The sequence below is a fragment of the Alosa alosa genome, chromosome 3 (assembly GCF_017589495.1).
Source record: "Alosa alosa isolate M-15738 ecotype Scorff River chromosome 3, AALO_Geno_1.1, whole genome shotgun sequence".
NCBI lineage: Eukaryota > Metazoa > Chordata > Actinopteri > Clupeiformes > Clupeidae > Alosa > Alosa alosa.
In genome coordinates, this window is record NC_063191.1 from 31,250,970 (window position 1) to 31,267,867 (window position 16,898).

At 41.4% G+C, this 16,898-nt stretch overlaps 1 protein-coding gene across 6 annotated transcripts in view; it reads right to left on the reverse strand.

Moving 5' to 3' along the window:
* dab2 (DAB adaptor protein 2) overlaps positions 1–16,898 on the reverse strand; it is a 219,467-nt gene that overhangs the window by 37,116 nt on the left and 165,453 nt on the right. For all 6 annotated transcript variants that reach the window (XM_048238681.1, XM_048238684.1, XM_048238685.1 and 3 more), the window contains one exon: positions 12,180–12,309. In XM_048238681.1, coding sequence (XP_048094638.1) covers positions 12,180–12,309 — 130 coding nt within the window. The remainder of the gene's footprint in view (positions 1–12,179; positions 12,310–16,898) is intronic.

Below are 16,898 nucleotides of genomic sequence, written 5' to 3' on the forward strand. Positions count from 1 at the left end.
TTTTCAAGTATTAAGACTGGTGAAATGTATAAGTATAAGTATATATACTTTTTTGATCCCGTGAGGGAAATTTGGTCTCTGCATTTAACCCAATCGGTGAATTAGTGAAACACAAACAGCACACAGTGAACACACAGTGAGGTGAAGCACACACTAATCCCGGCGCAGTGAGCTGCCTGCTACAACGGCGGCGCTCGGGGAGCAGTGAGGGGTTAGGTGCCTTGCTCAAGGGCACTTCAGCCGCAGCCCACTGGTCTGGGCTCGAACCGGCAACCCTCCGGTTACAAGTCCAGAGTGCTAACCAGTGGGCCACGGCTGCCCACAAATGTATGCACCTTACTGCTGTGGTGTAGTCTAGTTAGCTGTAGTGGGTATACTGTGATCAACCCCAAATATTAATACCTATCCTTGTCTGTTTTAAGTGGGTATACTGAAATGGTGATGCTTTTTAAGTGGGTATACCAGAGACTTTCTAATGAGGAGACACAGCACTCAAAAAATCCTCCATAGAAATGCATGGGGCTAGTTTGTAACGCCAATATGGCCGTTGTCTACACATATCCCATCCCTTCCTCGGCAAAACGTCAACATGTGAATACATTGAGCCAATCATGTGGTGTGATGTGAATACATTGAGCCAATCATATGGTGTGTTGTGAAGACATCATGCCAATCATGTTTTGTGAACTCGCCGCTGGAGCAAGATTGGTGTCGTGAAGCCTTGCGCACGCACATTTCTGCCGAATAGGATGCCCGATGAGTGCCCAAAAAGCGTTGCAAAATGGCCGTTGAGTGGAGGGACTTGGGTATACTGCGTATAGTCCTACATATCACGTAGACTACGTGCCTCTGCCTTACTTAACAAGGGATTTTCTGTGTATGGATGTTGACTGGTTCTTGGCCCCTCAGTGTATGATGTGGCCCCTTTATGGCCCCTGTCTCAGAAAAATCCTAGAACTGCCACTGGCTAGCGGCGTAGCACGTCTTTTGAAGCGAAGATGCTATGTTTTTTGTGCAAGCGAGCAACGTGTTTTTGTTGTTATGTCACAGGGTGTGAATAGCCCAGGCTATTCGTACCAGGGGTAGACACTCCGATTAATTAAACAAGAAAACTGTATGTGTCTTTCTTTCCTCCAATTGGAATTAATAAAATGACTGCGCAAAGTGGAAAGAGAAAAAAGTGTGAGATTTCGCCAAATTTGGTTTTACTCATTTTGAGTAGGTCTAACCTGTTTACCAAAGGCCATCATCACTGGCCCCAGCTTGATAAAAAATCTTTAGTATCATTAGTATCATTCTGTAGCTTACAGTATCAATCACACTGCCGCTTGCAATGCCTTTGAATGCAGTCCGCTGCCCTGTTTACCGGCAATTCTACAGCGGACTTAAGCTGCCACCTTTGGCGATAAGTTGTAATACATTTCACGGAAAGCGCAAATGAAGTAGCCACTTGAAAATGGGACCAACTGTATGATCCATTAACCCTCTAGGCGCCACGGTCGAGTTTACTAGACAAGATGCGGCACTGAGTAAAACAGCCGATTTTGTCAAATAGGGTGTCATATTTCGTTCGACCTCCACTCCACTAGATGGCAGACATGTCATACGTCATCCCCCGATTCAGAAAATCGTCATGCTTCTAAACAAAAGAGCGCATTGAATCAGTGTGAGCAATAGCGGAGCTAATATACATGTGAGCCATTTTATCAGAGCGATATTGTCAATGTCAGCAAGTATTTGCATTAGATTATCGTCTAATGGCATCAAAAAAGTTTACCCGAAATGAAGTGTTGGGTCTTCTATTCGTGGACCCTGATTCTGAATGGGAATATCTGCCTTCAGAAAATGATGGTGATTCGTTTAGTGACCAGGCTTCAGATGTGTCCCTGCCTTGCAATGGTGCAGCTGGACAAAGTGAGAGTTTAGCCCTACACCAAGCACAAACGTTGAATCCTTTGCCCAATGTAGATGGTCCTTTGCCCAATGTCAGAGGTGGGAACAATGTTTCACGGGGTCGGAGTGTTCATCAGGAAGTTAGCAGGCCGTGTTAGTGGTGTGGCGAACGAGGCTGGAGGTAATGTCCATGTAGCGCTAGCTGCTTTGTCTTCTGACTGTGTGCCTCTCCACAATCATGGCGACAGTAACGTGGTGGAGCCTTTGTCTAACGCCACTGGGTATGTTAGACGAGGTCGAAGTGTTCATAGGACAGTTAGAGGCAACGTAGTGGGGAGTCGCAATGAGACAGTAGGCCTAGTCCGAGCTGTGCAAATTCTCTCCACTCGGCTCGTGCGCGAGGCAGATCTGGCCGTGCTGCTCGCAGCAGGAGCAGAGGCAGTGTGCCACGGGGCAGGGGAGCCATTATACCATGCATAGTCTATCGCAAGATGATGGGAATGCCGGCCCTGTATGGATAGGGAGTCATTATCTCTACAGCAAAAGGCCTGCTACATAAATTCTTTTTTTTTGTCAGACATTTATTAATGATTTACACTGTTGATTTACTATCTATTTCCCTGACCATTTAGTAGTGTGCAATATGTGTTCTTTTTTGTGTGTTTATGTCCTTGTGATGTGTGTGTCTGTCAGTTAAAAAAAAAACCCCAAAAACATCAACAAAAACCACAAGAAGAAAAGCTTTTGAACTAAACAGGTCTTGTCTACTTGTGTTTGTGTGTCATATGAATAATATGTGCCCCATACATGGAATCAGAGTGCCTACTGTATAGTAAATGGAAAATCTCTACAGCAAAAGGCCAGCCTACCGCTACATGCATTTGGTTTGTTTCTGCCATTTATTAGTAATGATTTACACAGTTTGTTTACTACTTACTATTTATCTGGGCATTCAGTATTGTGCAATATAGCATACAGAAGGTGAGGGACATTTTGGGGGAAAAAGTGCTGCATTTTATCATTCAAACGTGACTTTTCATGAAAATTCTATAATCCAAGATGGCCGCCACCATATGACGTCATAATATGCAAATTAGATGGGAAAATGTAATCCCTACATAAACTTTGGGTCATCCTTAATATTTCTCTAATTTACATTTAAGTCTCTATCTCTTATCACTTAGATATAGCCTTTTGAAATTAAGATGTCAAAATCGAACGTTTCGAAAAAAAACTCTGGCGCCTAAAGGGTTAAGAATTACATATTCATGTTTTCCATAGACGGCCATAGGCCTACAGTAGTCACTTACAGTCTCAAAGTCTTTCACTAACAAAAAGTTATAGATATGTTTCACATGGGTCTGTATTAGAAGCTGGAAAACGAGATACTATATGAGTACTGATTTCATTGAAACAGACAGGCATATCTTACACTTATTTGGGTTTTAGCTAGGCTACTGTTGGCCCTTACAGCTCAGAATAATGAAGATATAACTAATGTTAGGGGAGAAGCATAGCGCATGAAACCGTGACTCATTTAACTAAGCATGCCACCAAGAACAGGGACTGTTAAACCTGACATGGATTTCGTTTTTTTTGCATGCCACCAAGAACAGGGACTGTTAAACCTGACATGGATTTCGTTTTTTTTACATGCACATCATGTTATACAATTTATCTGAACTTGATCAATTGATGATAATAAAAATGTTGCACTCGTTGCACTGCAAATTGGCAGGTTATTTTTGTAATCACAAATGAGATGACAAGACATTAGCCTACTTGTATTAAGTACATTTTCCTGACATCCATAAGCAGAAAAGGTAATTCCCGCTTTGGTTATTAGTCAACATAAAAACTCATTGAACAGATACATAAGTAGAAGTTTGCAATAACTATCTGTAAGCGGGATATCGATAATGTTATCTTTACTTAACATGCCAGAAAGGAGATATATCTGCAAATAAACCTGGCATGGGCTTATCATAAACTTTATGGTTAATTAGGCTATGACCCATCACTGAATTGTCTTTATTTTGCTGGTGCTAGCTAAACTCAAACTGACTTTCACAGTGACAGCCATACAAAGTTGCCAGAGAGAGGCCGCTAAGGATGCTAACGTTAAATATATTACACTTTCATATTTTTATTTTGACATGGTTGCTAGGGTGTTCCTAGGGTAAATATGGCGGTTGCTATGCTAAATACAGTGGTTGCTAAGCTGATTGCTAGGGTAATCTTGATGGTTGCTATGGTGATTGGTAGGTTGACATTATGGTTGTGTGTTGCTAGTAGCCTGGGTTTTCCCATGCTGCCTTGTGTAACGGAGGCGAACTGAGCTAGCATGCTAGTTGCACGTGTAAATCCTCACACCCCTAGCCTTAAGAACGCTTCTAACCGCTGAGTTGGAAGCCTGGGCTTTTAGCTCAGTGGTTAGAGCGTTCGACTCCCATGCCGGTGAGTGTCGAGGTGGCGGGTTCGAGGGCCGTGAGCGGCGGACGAATTACGACCTCTGTTACACTTGCACGCGATTTTATTCGCACTGCTAGCCAGCCTGGATTCCTGGATTCCATTTTCACCTCAAGGAAGGAACCAATCACAGGACGGAGGGGGGACAGCAAGACGATGACGACACACCGAAGCGGTTATGAGCTACGTACAGCGCAGATAGACATTCGTAGCGCCCAATAAAGGGCTCTGGGCATTCGTAAACCACATCTCAAATACGAGAAAATGAATGTGTAGTTCCCAAACCCCATCTCAATGAGATGAGGTCTGACGTTAGCCAGGCTATGTTGCTAGGGTAATTGAGATGCTTGTTAGGTTGTTGCTAGAGTAGATATGGATGGGTGCTTGGTTGTTACTAGGGTAATTAAGATGGGTGCTAGGTTGTTGCTAAAGAAGACATGGTCGTTGCTATACTAAATAAAGAAGTTACTATGCTGGTTGCTAGGGTAATCATGTTGGTTGCAATAGCGGTTGCTAGGTTGACATTATGGTAGAGCTAAATTGGTGCTAAGCTAATTGAGATGGTTGCTAAGTTGTTGCTAGGGTAGATATTACCTTACTTTATGGTTGCTATGCTAAATGAAGCAGTTGGTGTGCTGTTTGCTAGGGTAATCATGTTGGGTGCTATGGTAGTTGCTAAATTGACATTATGGTGGTGGTTGCTAGGTTACTGCTAGGGTAATTGGGAATCAGAATCGGAATCAGCTTTATTGGCCAGGTTTGCGTAAACAAACAAGAAATTTGACTCCGGTTAATCTTTGCTCTCAAAGTACAACACTCACTTAAAGGGATATTCCACCATTTGGGGAATTAGTCATTTTCCACCTCCCCTTGAGTTAAACAATTGATTTTTACCTTTCTCTAGTTCATCCAGCCGTTCTCTGAGTCTGGCAATACCACTTTTAGCTCCAGCCTAGCACAGATCATTGAATCGGATCTCATCTGCTAGCATCACGTTTAAAAGTGAAAAGAAGATTTCAGGTAATTTTCCTATTTAAAACTTGCCTCCTCTCAAGTTAGAAAGTGTAATAAGACCAACGGAAAATATGGTGTTCCTTGATTATTACGCTAGAAAGAGATATTGATAGAAAGATTAATGGATGTTGATATAGAGTTTAAAGACCCACCGTGAAAAAAAAAATCAATTTGTTTGTTTCAAAGTGTATGATTGAATTAGCCAACGAGCCATTGCATTTTGAAGTTTACAACTAGTATATCGTAATGTCAGCTATTACCAACTGTCCCATATTTCCAACCTCTTACGTGTCACTTTAATATTCATTTCTATACAAACCAAGGCGGCGAATTCCTGAAAAAACGCAAGCACTCACACCATAAGTGTATCTAAATTAGCTATATACCAAAAATTACATTTTACCATGACTCGAAGAGCTGTAAGAAGTGTTGTAAGGCTGCGTGTACAAATCTGCTTGGAGCTCCATTGGAATTTTGATTTGCGACGAGAATTCTTGGGCTAACTGTTGATGTGCCGTGAGAAAGGTTGGGAATAGGAACCCACCAGCCCAGCACTAAACTTCGAGCATGGTAAACAAAATCGGATATTTCAGGCAGTAAAAGCCCCGGTAAGAACCAAACTAGATTTTGTTCAAATCTACTGAAAAATGCATGGTTAATTTATGTTATTTTGAAGTATTAAAAAACATTGTTGTTTTAGAATTTTCAAACTAAATGGTTGGTAATTGGAACGTCTACGATAGCTACAGAAAACGGGGAGGCGGGCTCTAAAATCTTTGGAGGTAGAGATGGGGGTGAGGCTTCAATAATGAGGAAGAAGCTGCAGAGATACATACTAGCTGTTATAAGGCCACGCAAGGTTGTGTTTCGTGAAAACAATTTTTGAATGTGTTGAGGAACTCAAATTAGCTTATAGGGGTTATAACAATGGCCGGAGTGGGTCTTTAACCCTCTATACCCATTAGCGGCCGTCAACGGCCATTCTATATTCTCCTGCAATGGCAGCGGCTGGCCGTAATTCTTAAACAGGCATCTGCTACAGTATAACCTTCATACATGAAATAATACAGTGTTAGTGGATACATGAACACTAGACTTTTATTTTGACACATGAAAATGGCTAGGTCGCTATTGACAATCTCCAGTATTTTTGAGTTTAGCCTATACACGCTGTTGACTGACCGGCCTCTGGAGTTGTGGCTTCTAACAAGCGTCCGCGTCTGTTCTCATTAGATGAGAGTATTGATGTGCATCCACCATGTTTTGATGTCAGTGACGGATCATATTGATGTAAGAAAATTACAAAATAAAAATATTAAAGTGTAATATATTTAACGTCAGCATCCTCCCATTTTCCATGACTAACTTATCTGCCTCTCTCTGGCATTTTCGTATGGCTGTCACTGTGAAAATCAGTTTGAGTTTAGCTACTGTAGCACCAGCAAAATATAGACATAATTCAGTGATGGGTCATAGCCTAATTAGCCATAAAGTTTATGATAAACCCATGACAGGTTTATTTGCAGATATATCCTAAAACATAACGTTAACATTACTCCTTTCTGGCATTAAAGCTAACAGTCGATATCCCACTTACAGATAGTTATTGCAAATGCAAACTATCTGTTCTTATGTTTTTATGTTGATTAATAGCCAAAGCGGGACCATTATGTCTTCTGCTAATGAATGTCAGGAAAATATATTTAATACAAGTAGGCTAATGTCTCATCCCATTTGTGATTACAAAAAAAATAGCCTGCTAATTTGCTACCTTCACTGAGGTAACGTTAGTCTGAGGCTCACAATGTTAACCTAGGAGGATAGGTTGAAGGTTAGTGAATGAGTGCAACAGGTTCATCAATTGAACCTGTTGCACTCATCATCATCAATTAATCAAGTTCAGATAAATGATATACCATGATTCAAGATTGAAGAATTTATTTGTCACATGCATAATTTGTGGAACAAAAAGTAGTGAAATGGGGATTGCGACTGCAACTCCCAGCTGTGCAAAGTTTAATAATAATAGAAAAGTAAGAAGATAGAAAACAGAAGGGGGGTGGGGATTAAATAAAATAAAATGTAAAAAGTTTATGAAGAGGGGGGAATTATGCATTCATTGTCTGTATGGCTTGGGGCAAAAAACAACTTCTTAGTCTTTCTGTTCTGGCCTTTTGAGATCGAAGCTGCTTTCCAGAGGGCAACCATGGAAAAATGTTATGGCCAGGGTGATGACAGTCCTTTAAAATCATTTTTGCCCTTGACAGGCAGCGCCTAGTGTAGATGTCCTGAAGTCCAGGAAGTCCAGTGTTGGTGATTTTCTCCGCACACCTGCAAGGCCTTCTTATCCTGAGGTTGTGATATTTCCAGAAATAACAGACTCTATTGTTGCTGAGTAGAATGTTTTCTGCAGCTCTTTGGATATTCTGAATTTGTTCTGCTTTCTAAGATGGTATGTAAAATGATGTGCATGTAAAAAAAAACGTAAATCCATGTCAGGTTTTACAGTCCATGTCACGAGTTTCATGCGCTTTGCTTCTCCCCTAACGTTAGTTCATATCCTCATAATTCTTGAGCTGTAAGGGCCAACAGTAGCCTAGCTAAAAATGAAATAAGTGCAAGATATGCCTGTCTATTTCAATGAAATCAGTACTCATATAGTAAATCGTTTTCCAGCTTCTAATACAGACCCATGTGAACCATATTTACAGACCCGCAGCACAGTCTGAGCGCAGATAGGTGCATCTGAAATGTCAGCTGGAATAGTGATGTGAGTCGTAAGCAGAGTCTTTGGATGTTTCAAGTGGGTTACGTGAAACTTTGAACATTCAAATTCTGTTAGAAAAAACTTTGAGTAGACTAGCCTAGTGCAGGTAGAAGCACATGGTGACCACGAGCAGTGCAACAACAATGGCTCCAGCCAATGGCCATCAGTCTCTAGCCACACGACAACCCTCACAGGAGCACCCCTCCTCCTCCTCACCCTCCACTCCCCTCATCCCCCCCATCATTTCAGCGAACCAAGTAAGTTATCTCTTAAGGAAACTCCATCCTCGTAAGGCAGCCGGGCCTGACAGACTGTGTTCAAGGCTGCTCAAGGCCTGTCCTGCTGAACTGGGGGAGCCACTGAAGCACATCTTCAACTGGAGTCTACGTCTCGGACAAGTTCCAACACTGTGGAAGACATCATGTCTCACCCCCGTTCCCAAGAAACCACACCCCAGCGAGCTTAATGACTTCAGGCCTGTCGCTCTAACATCACATGTGATGAAAACAATGGAGCGGCTGGTCTTAGGTATGCTCAGACCCCAGGTACGCCATGCACTAGACCCTTTACAGTTTGCATACCAGGAGAAAGTGGGCGTGGACGATGCCATCACTTATCTTCTACACAGGACACATTCTCACCTAGACAAGGGGAAAAGTGCTGTGAGAATCATGTTCTTTGATTTCTCAAGTGCTTTTAACACCATCCACCCCTCAGACTGGGAGACAAGCTCTTGCAGATGGGTGTGGGCGCTCACCTGGTAACCTGGATTACAGATTACCTGACCGGCGACCTCAGTTAAATCAGACTGAAGAACTGCCTCTCTGACACTGTGATCAGCAGCACCGGAGCGCCACAGGGAACTGTGCTCTCTCCAGTCCTGTTCACCCTGTACACATCTGACTTCCGCTACAACACAGAGTCATGCCACATGCAGAAGTTTTCTGATGATACTGCAATTGTGGGGTGTATCAGGGACGAGCAAGAGGAGGAGTACAGGAGCCTGGTGAAGGACTTTGTGCATTGGTGCAAACTCAATCACCTTCAACTTAACACTTCAAAGACCATGGAGATGGTGGTGGATTTCCAAAGGTCTAAGCCCACTCTGCTACCAGTCTCCATTGATGGGGTCAATGTGGAGGTGGTAAGCACCTACAAGTATCTGGGTCTCCACCTGGACAATAAACTGGACTGGTCAGCCAACACTGATGCACTCTACAAGAAAGGACAGAGCAGGCTGTACTTCCTGAGGAGGCTGCGGTCCTTCAATGTGTGCAGCAAGCTCCTCAGGATGTTCTATCAGTCTGTTGTGGCCAAGCCCTCTTCTATGCAGTGGAAATGCTGGGGAGGAAGCACAAAGAAGAAGGATGCTGGGCGACTTGACAGGCTGGTAAGGAAGGCTGGCTCTGTAGTGGGAGCTGAACTAGAGTGCATCACTTCAATATCTGACAAAAGGACCCTAAACAAACTGATCAACATCTTGGACAATGAATGTCATCCGCTCTACAGCACTATCAAAAACCAAAAGAGCTTGATCAGCTGGAGACTTCGCTCACTGCCATGCACAACTGAAAGGCTGAGGAAGTCATTTGTTCAATGCCTCACTAAAGGGAAGAGGAGAGATAGACTTCTCTGCTTAGTCTGTCTGCCTCTCCACCCTCTCCATGTCCATGTTTTTTTTAGTACTGACTGCCCACTACTGCTTACTACTGTTTTACTACTGTTTTACTATTGTACTACTATTGTACACAGCCTAATGTTTTCACTACTGTTTTACTGCTACACTGTTACCTCAACCTATTCTTGCACTGAAATAGTTTTTTATTTTACCTTGTCTACATTACACTTTACTGTCCTATTTGTATATATTATTTATGCTGGTCTCTAGACCTTACTGTTGCACTGCTGGACTAATGTTGGACTACTTTTTTGCACCTTCACCATGACACCCACTCTCTTGAGCACCTTGCCAGGCACACACAACTAAGGACTATGGCTGGACTACTGTTTGCACCTTCACCATGACACTCACTCCCTTTAGCACCTCACCAGTCCTGGCCCTGTCAGTACAAGCGTCTTATGCTTGATCACCCTCAAGCACATTGGACTTTCTTAATTTAACTTATATAGTGTATTTAGTATTTAGTTTTGTTAGCTTCTTATCTTATCTTCTACTGTCTTTATTGTACAGTGGAGTTTAGTTATATGTTTATACTTATACTAATGTTTACCATTTCTGTTGTAAGTGCATGTTGTGTGTTATGTCTGTATGCTACTGAGACCCTTGAATTTCCCCTTGAGGATCAATAAAGTATCTATCTATCTATCTATCTATCTATCTATCTATCTATCTATTTTTCCAATGTCATTAACGTGAACAATATTAGACAGCTAACCTTATGTTGCATTTTGCATGTGAAAACATGATGTAGATCCTTTTCAGATCCCCTTTGTAATCCATTTTCGAATATCCATTTTAAAACTGGTGCTACCTCGTGCTACCTCGCTATGACCAGAGAATAATGGGCTCTGCTATAACAGTAACTGCGAACGTTAACTGGAATCCACACATTTTGGAACTTCTAGCTCCCCTGCACCTCAAATCAAATGGACAATGGTCATGTTAGATCTAAGAATTTGTGTTAAATTGAGTAGGGCCATTAAAGAAGCACTGTGCAACATTTTTAGCAAAAATGACCTTAATTATGCAGGTTGAGAGTCGTTCTGATGGTTCTACAACACTTTCTGGGTCATTTGGTGGGTGCTTCGTCTCCCCCTATCGATTCTCCGCAGAAAAAACGAATATGCAACTTTCTGTTCCCGGTCCGAGGAAATGTGACTCAGCGGAAGTATCCAATGGCGCCTTGAAAATGTAGTCAGATTGTAGTTTCTAAGAAGACTGCAAAACGGATGCCGACTTGGCTTTGTTGCTGTTGAAATTGTAAGTAGCCTACCCTTTGTAATGTGGTTTGATAGTCTCTTGAACAATGTGTTTGCTCGACCGTTTTATTGTCAGCCCTGTATGTGTTTAGCTTGGTTTCTTGATGGCTTGCTTGCTAGGTAGTGGGGGTTTAGCGTAGCAGTCACTTGCTACCAAAGCTGCAGGGGGAGCTGTGTCGTGAAAAATGCGAGCCCAAATCTGGCAAAAACCCAGAAACAGCGAAGGAATAACCAAACCTGCATAGAGCTTCTTTAATGTTTTGAAATAAGATTAATTATTATTTTGTGCATAAAATAACTAAGGGGGCGTGATTGTTTTTTAAGGGGGTGACGCCCCCTCACGCCCCCTCATGACACCGGGCCTGCATATTTATAACTTTTTGTTAGTTTTGACAGTTTTGAGACTGAGTGACTAGGCCTATGGCCGTCTATAGAAACCATGAATATATAATTCTTAATGGATCGTATATAATTTGAAAGAGCCATTTCCAATCTTTAAACTGAAAAAAAAATTACAATTGACACTTCATTAGCTTTTTAGTTATTCTTGGTGATTAGAAATGTTTCTCAAATTGCCCTTTTCTCTAGGAATTCCCAGGAATCTGGAGCATTCTTGTAGAGTTCTATTGGGGTATAGAGGGTTAATGTTGTGATGTTGATAGTCAGTTAAATGGATGTTAAAGGTTGTATCAGCGATAGCGGGGATATGTCACTTCTGTTGATGTTCAAACAAAACAGAGAGCTAGCTCGCTACTCCCTCCGCCTCCCTCCCGTGCAATTTAACCTCTCCTAAACACGCATCTCGTCGGTTATTGGTTGAAACACTTTATTTTGCCTTTGAGTGGGGTTGCCAACCCTTGTTGGTAGCAATTGTTTTTGTGTACAGATCTCGGAGCCTAGGCTGCCAACAGAGACACTGCCATTTTTTTGACGGCCTGCTTATGGGGCAGACAGCTAGCGGATCGTTAGGAAAGATTAGATGAATGTGATCATTTATGTTTGGGCCTTTTTTGGGACTGAAATCGCTGATACTGTACAACCTTTAACAGGCAGATATAATACACACAATATGCACCTATTTTTTTTCCTCTCTTACCGAAAGGACTGGTAGCATCGGTGGTTTCAAAAAGGTTGGCTGGAATCGAGGAGTCCACCTGGGTTGGGGAGATATTGTTCTTCTCCTCAGGTGTGAACAAGTCAGTTCCCAAGTGGTCATTTGCAGGAGACTAGGGTAAAAAAGGCAAGGCAAAGCAAGCTTATTTATATAGCGCATTTCATACATATTCATTGTGCTTTACATAAACAAAAACAGAATAACAGTATAATAGAATAACAGTAAATAAAAGCATTAGTTAAAAGCAATAGTTAAAAATAGTTTAAAAAGTAAAGAGCAGCTGATGTCGGCACAAGCGCTCGGAATGTTTCAGTTTTCTATCGCTTATTGCACATGAAGTCAATCATATGTCACCGTGTGGGGCACCCTATATAGGCTACTTTGCAGGCATCTGTACTTGCTGCTGAGTAGGTCTTACACACAGAAGATGAGAAGGGAAAGGAGGAGGAGCGGCCAGGGGATTCACCTCTGGACCACATCTCCCTATTGGAACGTGGGATTGTAGAAGGTTTTCTGGATTGTGAAAAAAAAAAATCTGCACACCAAAATTAATTTAGTCTTTTTGGTTAATGGTGTTGAGTACCAAATAAACCCAAACCCAAGTTCAGGGCATCATACAAGCTAGGTGCACCACTGATGCTACCCATACATTAGAAGACTTTAAAAAGATTTGGAAACTATTTTTGAAAGACTACAGTCTCACACTTTCTCAAATCTAAAGACAAATAACAGATTTTATTGTCACATAGTACGATTTTGCAACGACTAGGAATCTTGCAGGGTCAATATTTACAAGACTGCAAATAGATTCCTTTAGATTATTTCCCATCGTACACCAGATATCAACAGGAACTCAACGAGGCTTGAATGAACAACCCATAAAGCCTTGTAAAGTACGCTCTCAAGTCCAGCCTTGGTTGATGCGCTCTCGCATCTTTTTCTTAATCAAAACAGCTGAGGTGAGTTTATACTTGTTGGTATTTTATTTTAGTCTATGATGAAGATGGTTCCAAGATGATTGTTCCTACCGTGCAGTATGGAGATGTGGGAAGGGGGGTTGTTAATCCTAGTTTGCTGTATTCCAAATAGTTTGTTATTCCGAACGTCCAAATTTTTTCCAACGTAAGCGCAAGCCGCGGTCAAAAACCATATGGCTGTATACCTGCGTACTCTCTGAATGCACACAAACCACTTGCTTAATGAAGGCCAGGTGCTGCAGTCACCTGCTTCAAGTGGGTGTGACCTCAAGCATTTCCATACTGCTCAGATCGGAGAAACATAAACAAATCGTAACTTTTCAGGATTTTCATGCAATCATAAATATACAACTAATTTAATATTTCATATTGTACCATAAATCATAACACATTATGGCTCCAACAAGCCTACTCATATGGTTTCAAGACTATCTCTGTAATAGAACACAGTGGGTAGATGTGTCAGGATCAACCTCAGAGCCATTGAGACTAAATAATGGTGTTCCACGGGGCTCAATTTTGGGGCCACTGTTGTTTACATTGTATATCAATGACACCCGTGCTTCAGTAGAAAATTGTAAAGTGCATTTCTATGTAGATGACAATCCTTTATGCCTATGCACCATCTGTAGAGCAGCAGTGTCATATATTCAATGTGCACTTGATTGTGTGCAGAAATCCTTGAAAGATCTTAAACTGGTTCTGAGTGAAGCAAAAACTACTGCAAATGTATGATCTTTACTAGATCGAGAAAGTGTGACCTTGATACCTATCATTTGTTCCCTGAATGGGAAGGGGGGTGCTGAGGGTGCTGCAGCACCCCCTGCTGGCAGGAGATAGATTTTTAAAATTTGTTATATTTTTAAATAATTACTAATTCGCTGTCTGACATTATTTATATTTGTGTATGTGAAATGATGAGTCAAATAGCAATAAAGGGTTATGGATTGGTTGGAATATAGGCTACTAAAAATTAACAGTTATAGAGATCAATGTGAACGTGAGTCAGTTACTGTAAGAACCGTAGCGTGGTTTCAGCTATGTGATAGCCAGAGAATGTCTAATCTGTAAACGGGCTCTGGTGATAGCGATCAAGTGTGTAGGCTAGGCCTACGATTGATATAGGCCTACATATTCTATGCAATTTACACGTTCAAAAAAGCATGGATAAGCTGAAAGAAACTTTAATTGTGTTGTACAGTTTTGCAAAATTAATAAATTATAGCTAGTGAAATCATTTCACTAGTCGCTAAGATAGAAATTATTAGGACACATTCTTGCTGTGGAGACGACACACTTTAGGCTATTCAGGAATTATTTGCGAGATCATTGCAGCCTGATTATTAGCCTATATTTAAAGCCAAACATCTCTGGTGTGGTTTTGACAATCAGAAAAGTAATTTTCCTTAGCTCACAAAAAAGGTAAACATTAAATTAGGTGCACTTTACAGGATTAAATCTTGCTTCTATTTAGAGAACAGAATGACTATTGTTCAAGCAACTATACTGTCAGTCCTAGACTATGGTGACATTGTGTATATACATGCAGCCCCTTCCACACTGAAATCACTTGATGCAGTTTACCACAGTTCACTATGTTTTATAAGTGGGGATGGTTTTAGAACTCATGTCTGTAAACTATACCAAAATGTAGGATGGTCTTCCTTCTATGATAAGAGGGAAATGCACTGCCTCCTTTTTGTTTATAAGGCATTACTTGAAAAGTTACCTTTTACCTAACTTCTCTTCTGAAAATGAAATCAATCTGCCACAATACACGTTCACAGGGCTTAGCAACACACGCCTGCCGCCTTAACTAGCCGTCATCAAAAAAACAAAATATATATATATATATATATATATATATATATATATGTATACAGTGCGGAGAATAAGTATTTGAACCCATGCTAAAGTTGACTAAAAAGAGGAATATAAAATAATCTGTTAGAAATTTATTTTATCCAACCTTTAAGAACACTAATTTTAGTGAATGAAGAATGTATCGAAAATAAATAAATAATTGTTCTTCTTTAAAATACAGGGGAAATAAGTATTTGACTCCTATGTTAAATTCCCATAGAGGCAGGCAGATTTTTTTATTTTTAAAGGCCACTTATTTCATGGATCCAGGATACTATGCATCCTGATAAAGTCCCCTTGGCCTTTGGAATTAAAATAGCCCCACATCACCACATACCCTTCACCATACCTAGAGATTTGCATGGTCTATTTTTCAGTTAGCCTATTAGCTGGTTCGATTTGCATTGAACTCAATGAACATCAAACCAGCTAATAGACTTAACAAAAAAAAAACTTGAACCCCCGAACTTGAACCCGCAAACTGCAGCACCTCAGATGGGGAGTCAAGTGTGCTAGCAATTGAGCTAAAAGCCCAGGCTCCTAGCTCTCTCACTAGTACTACTCTTAAGGCGTCAGGAGGGAGGTTTACACAACATACATACTGGCAATGTACCACCTGGTTACTGTTACTGTTATTAGCCAACCTTAATATCAGTGAATAACACCTCCCGCCTATCATCCAACAAAGCTAGATTTCAATTTTGTACATATCCCTCTCCATGTAATACTGGAGGCCTTTGAAGGATGCTAAATGAAATCAGATCCTTAGGTCTTCAAAAACGCCCAAAGTGTTGAGTTTATAGCCATGCTGACAGTTACCATTGCAGTTTTAGAAAGGTAATGTTTGTCCAAGTTAGCAACAGTAACTAAGAGGGGTGGGGCTTAGCGATTGGTCAATTACCTTAAATTTCAAGTCATTAATGCAAATAAGAATGAAAGGAAACTAACCGCAACATCAGGTTACGTTGCAGCAACATGGAATTGAAAGATGCCATTTTGTAACCGTAACGTAAATTACCGATGTCGCCAGTCCTTGTTCAGCAACATTGCAGGAACATGGAATTGAAAGGTGCCATTTTGTTAGCGCAACGTAAGTTACTGTCGGCGCCAGTCCTTAACAGCAACGTCAGGCAACATTGCAGCAACGTCGCAAGTGAAAGGTGACAATTCGTAACCGTAACATAACTCTGCAACGTTGTCAATCCGTAACCGCAACATCACCCTATCGCAACAAGGTCCCAGCTAAAGGTCCCAGCGTCGACATCGCCTACAGGTCCCCACCAAACGTCTCCTCCTGGAGAATGTGTAGGGTTCCCGTTAAGTCCCGCAAACCGTATTCGGGATGTCTAAAGCACGTCCCCGGGACATCGCAGAGACTTTGAGGGAACGTCTTCTAGCTGTCAAAGCAATGTTTTTGCGTTCAAAGGCCATACCGGTGACATGACGGTAACGTCATGGTAAGGCTTTTTTAGACATCCCCATACTGCTAACCTTTTAATAATAATACTATGCTATGTGCCTTACATGACAACTACCCGTCTTATAGCACTTGTACATAGGCCAATTAATACCTGTAGGCACGGTGAATGCTTCAATTTGGGTGATATTACTGCTACCGTGGGAGAGAGACTACCTATGTAACATCATATCACATTATCATGGTTATTCATATCTATCTATAAATTGCAGGAACGTCTGTCTGTCTGTGTGTGTGTGCCGCATATCTGGCAAACTGTTGGCCCGATTGATTCAAAACTAACAAGGTGTCTCGCTACGGGTACAACTAAGTGCAGTGCCAAATTTGACCTTGTTTGGATTAGAAATGCAAAAGATATCGGTAAATATGCCGGTAAAATAGGCA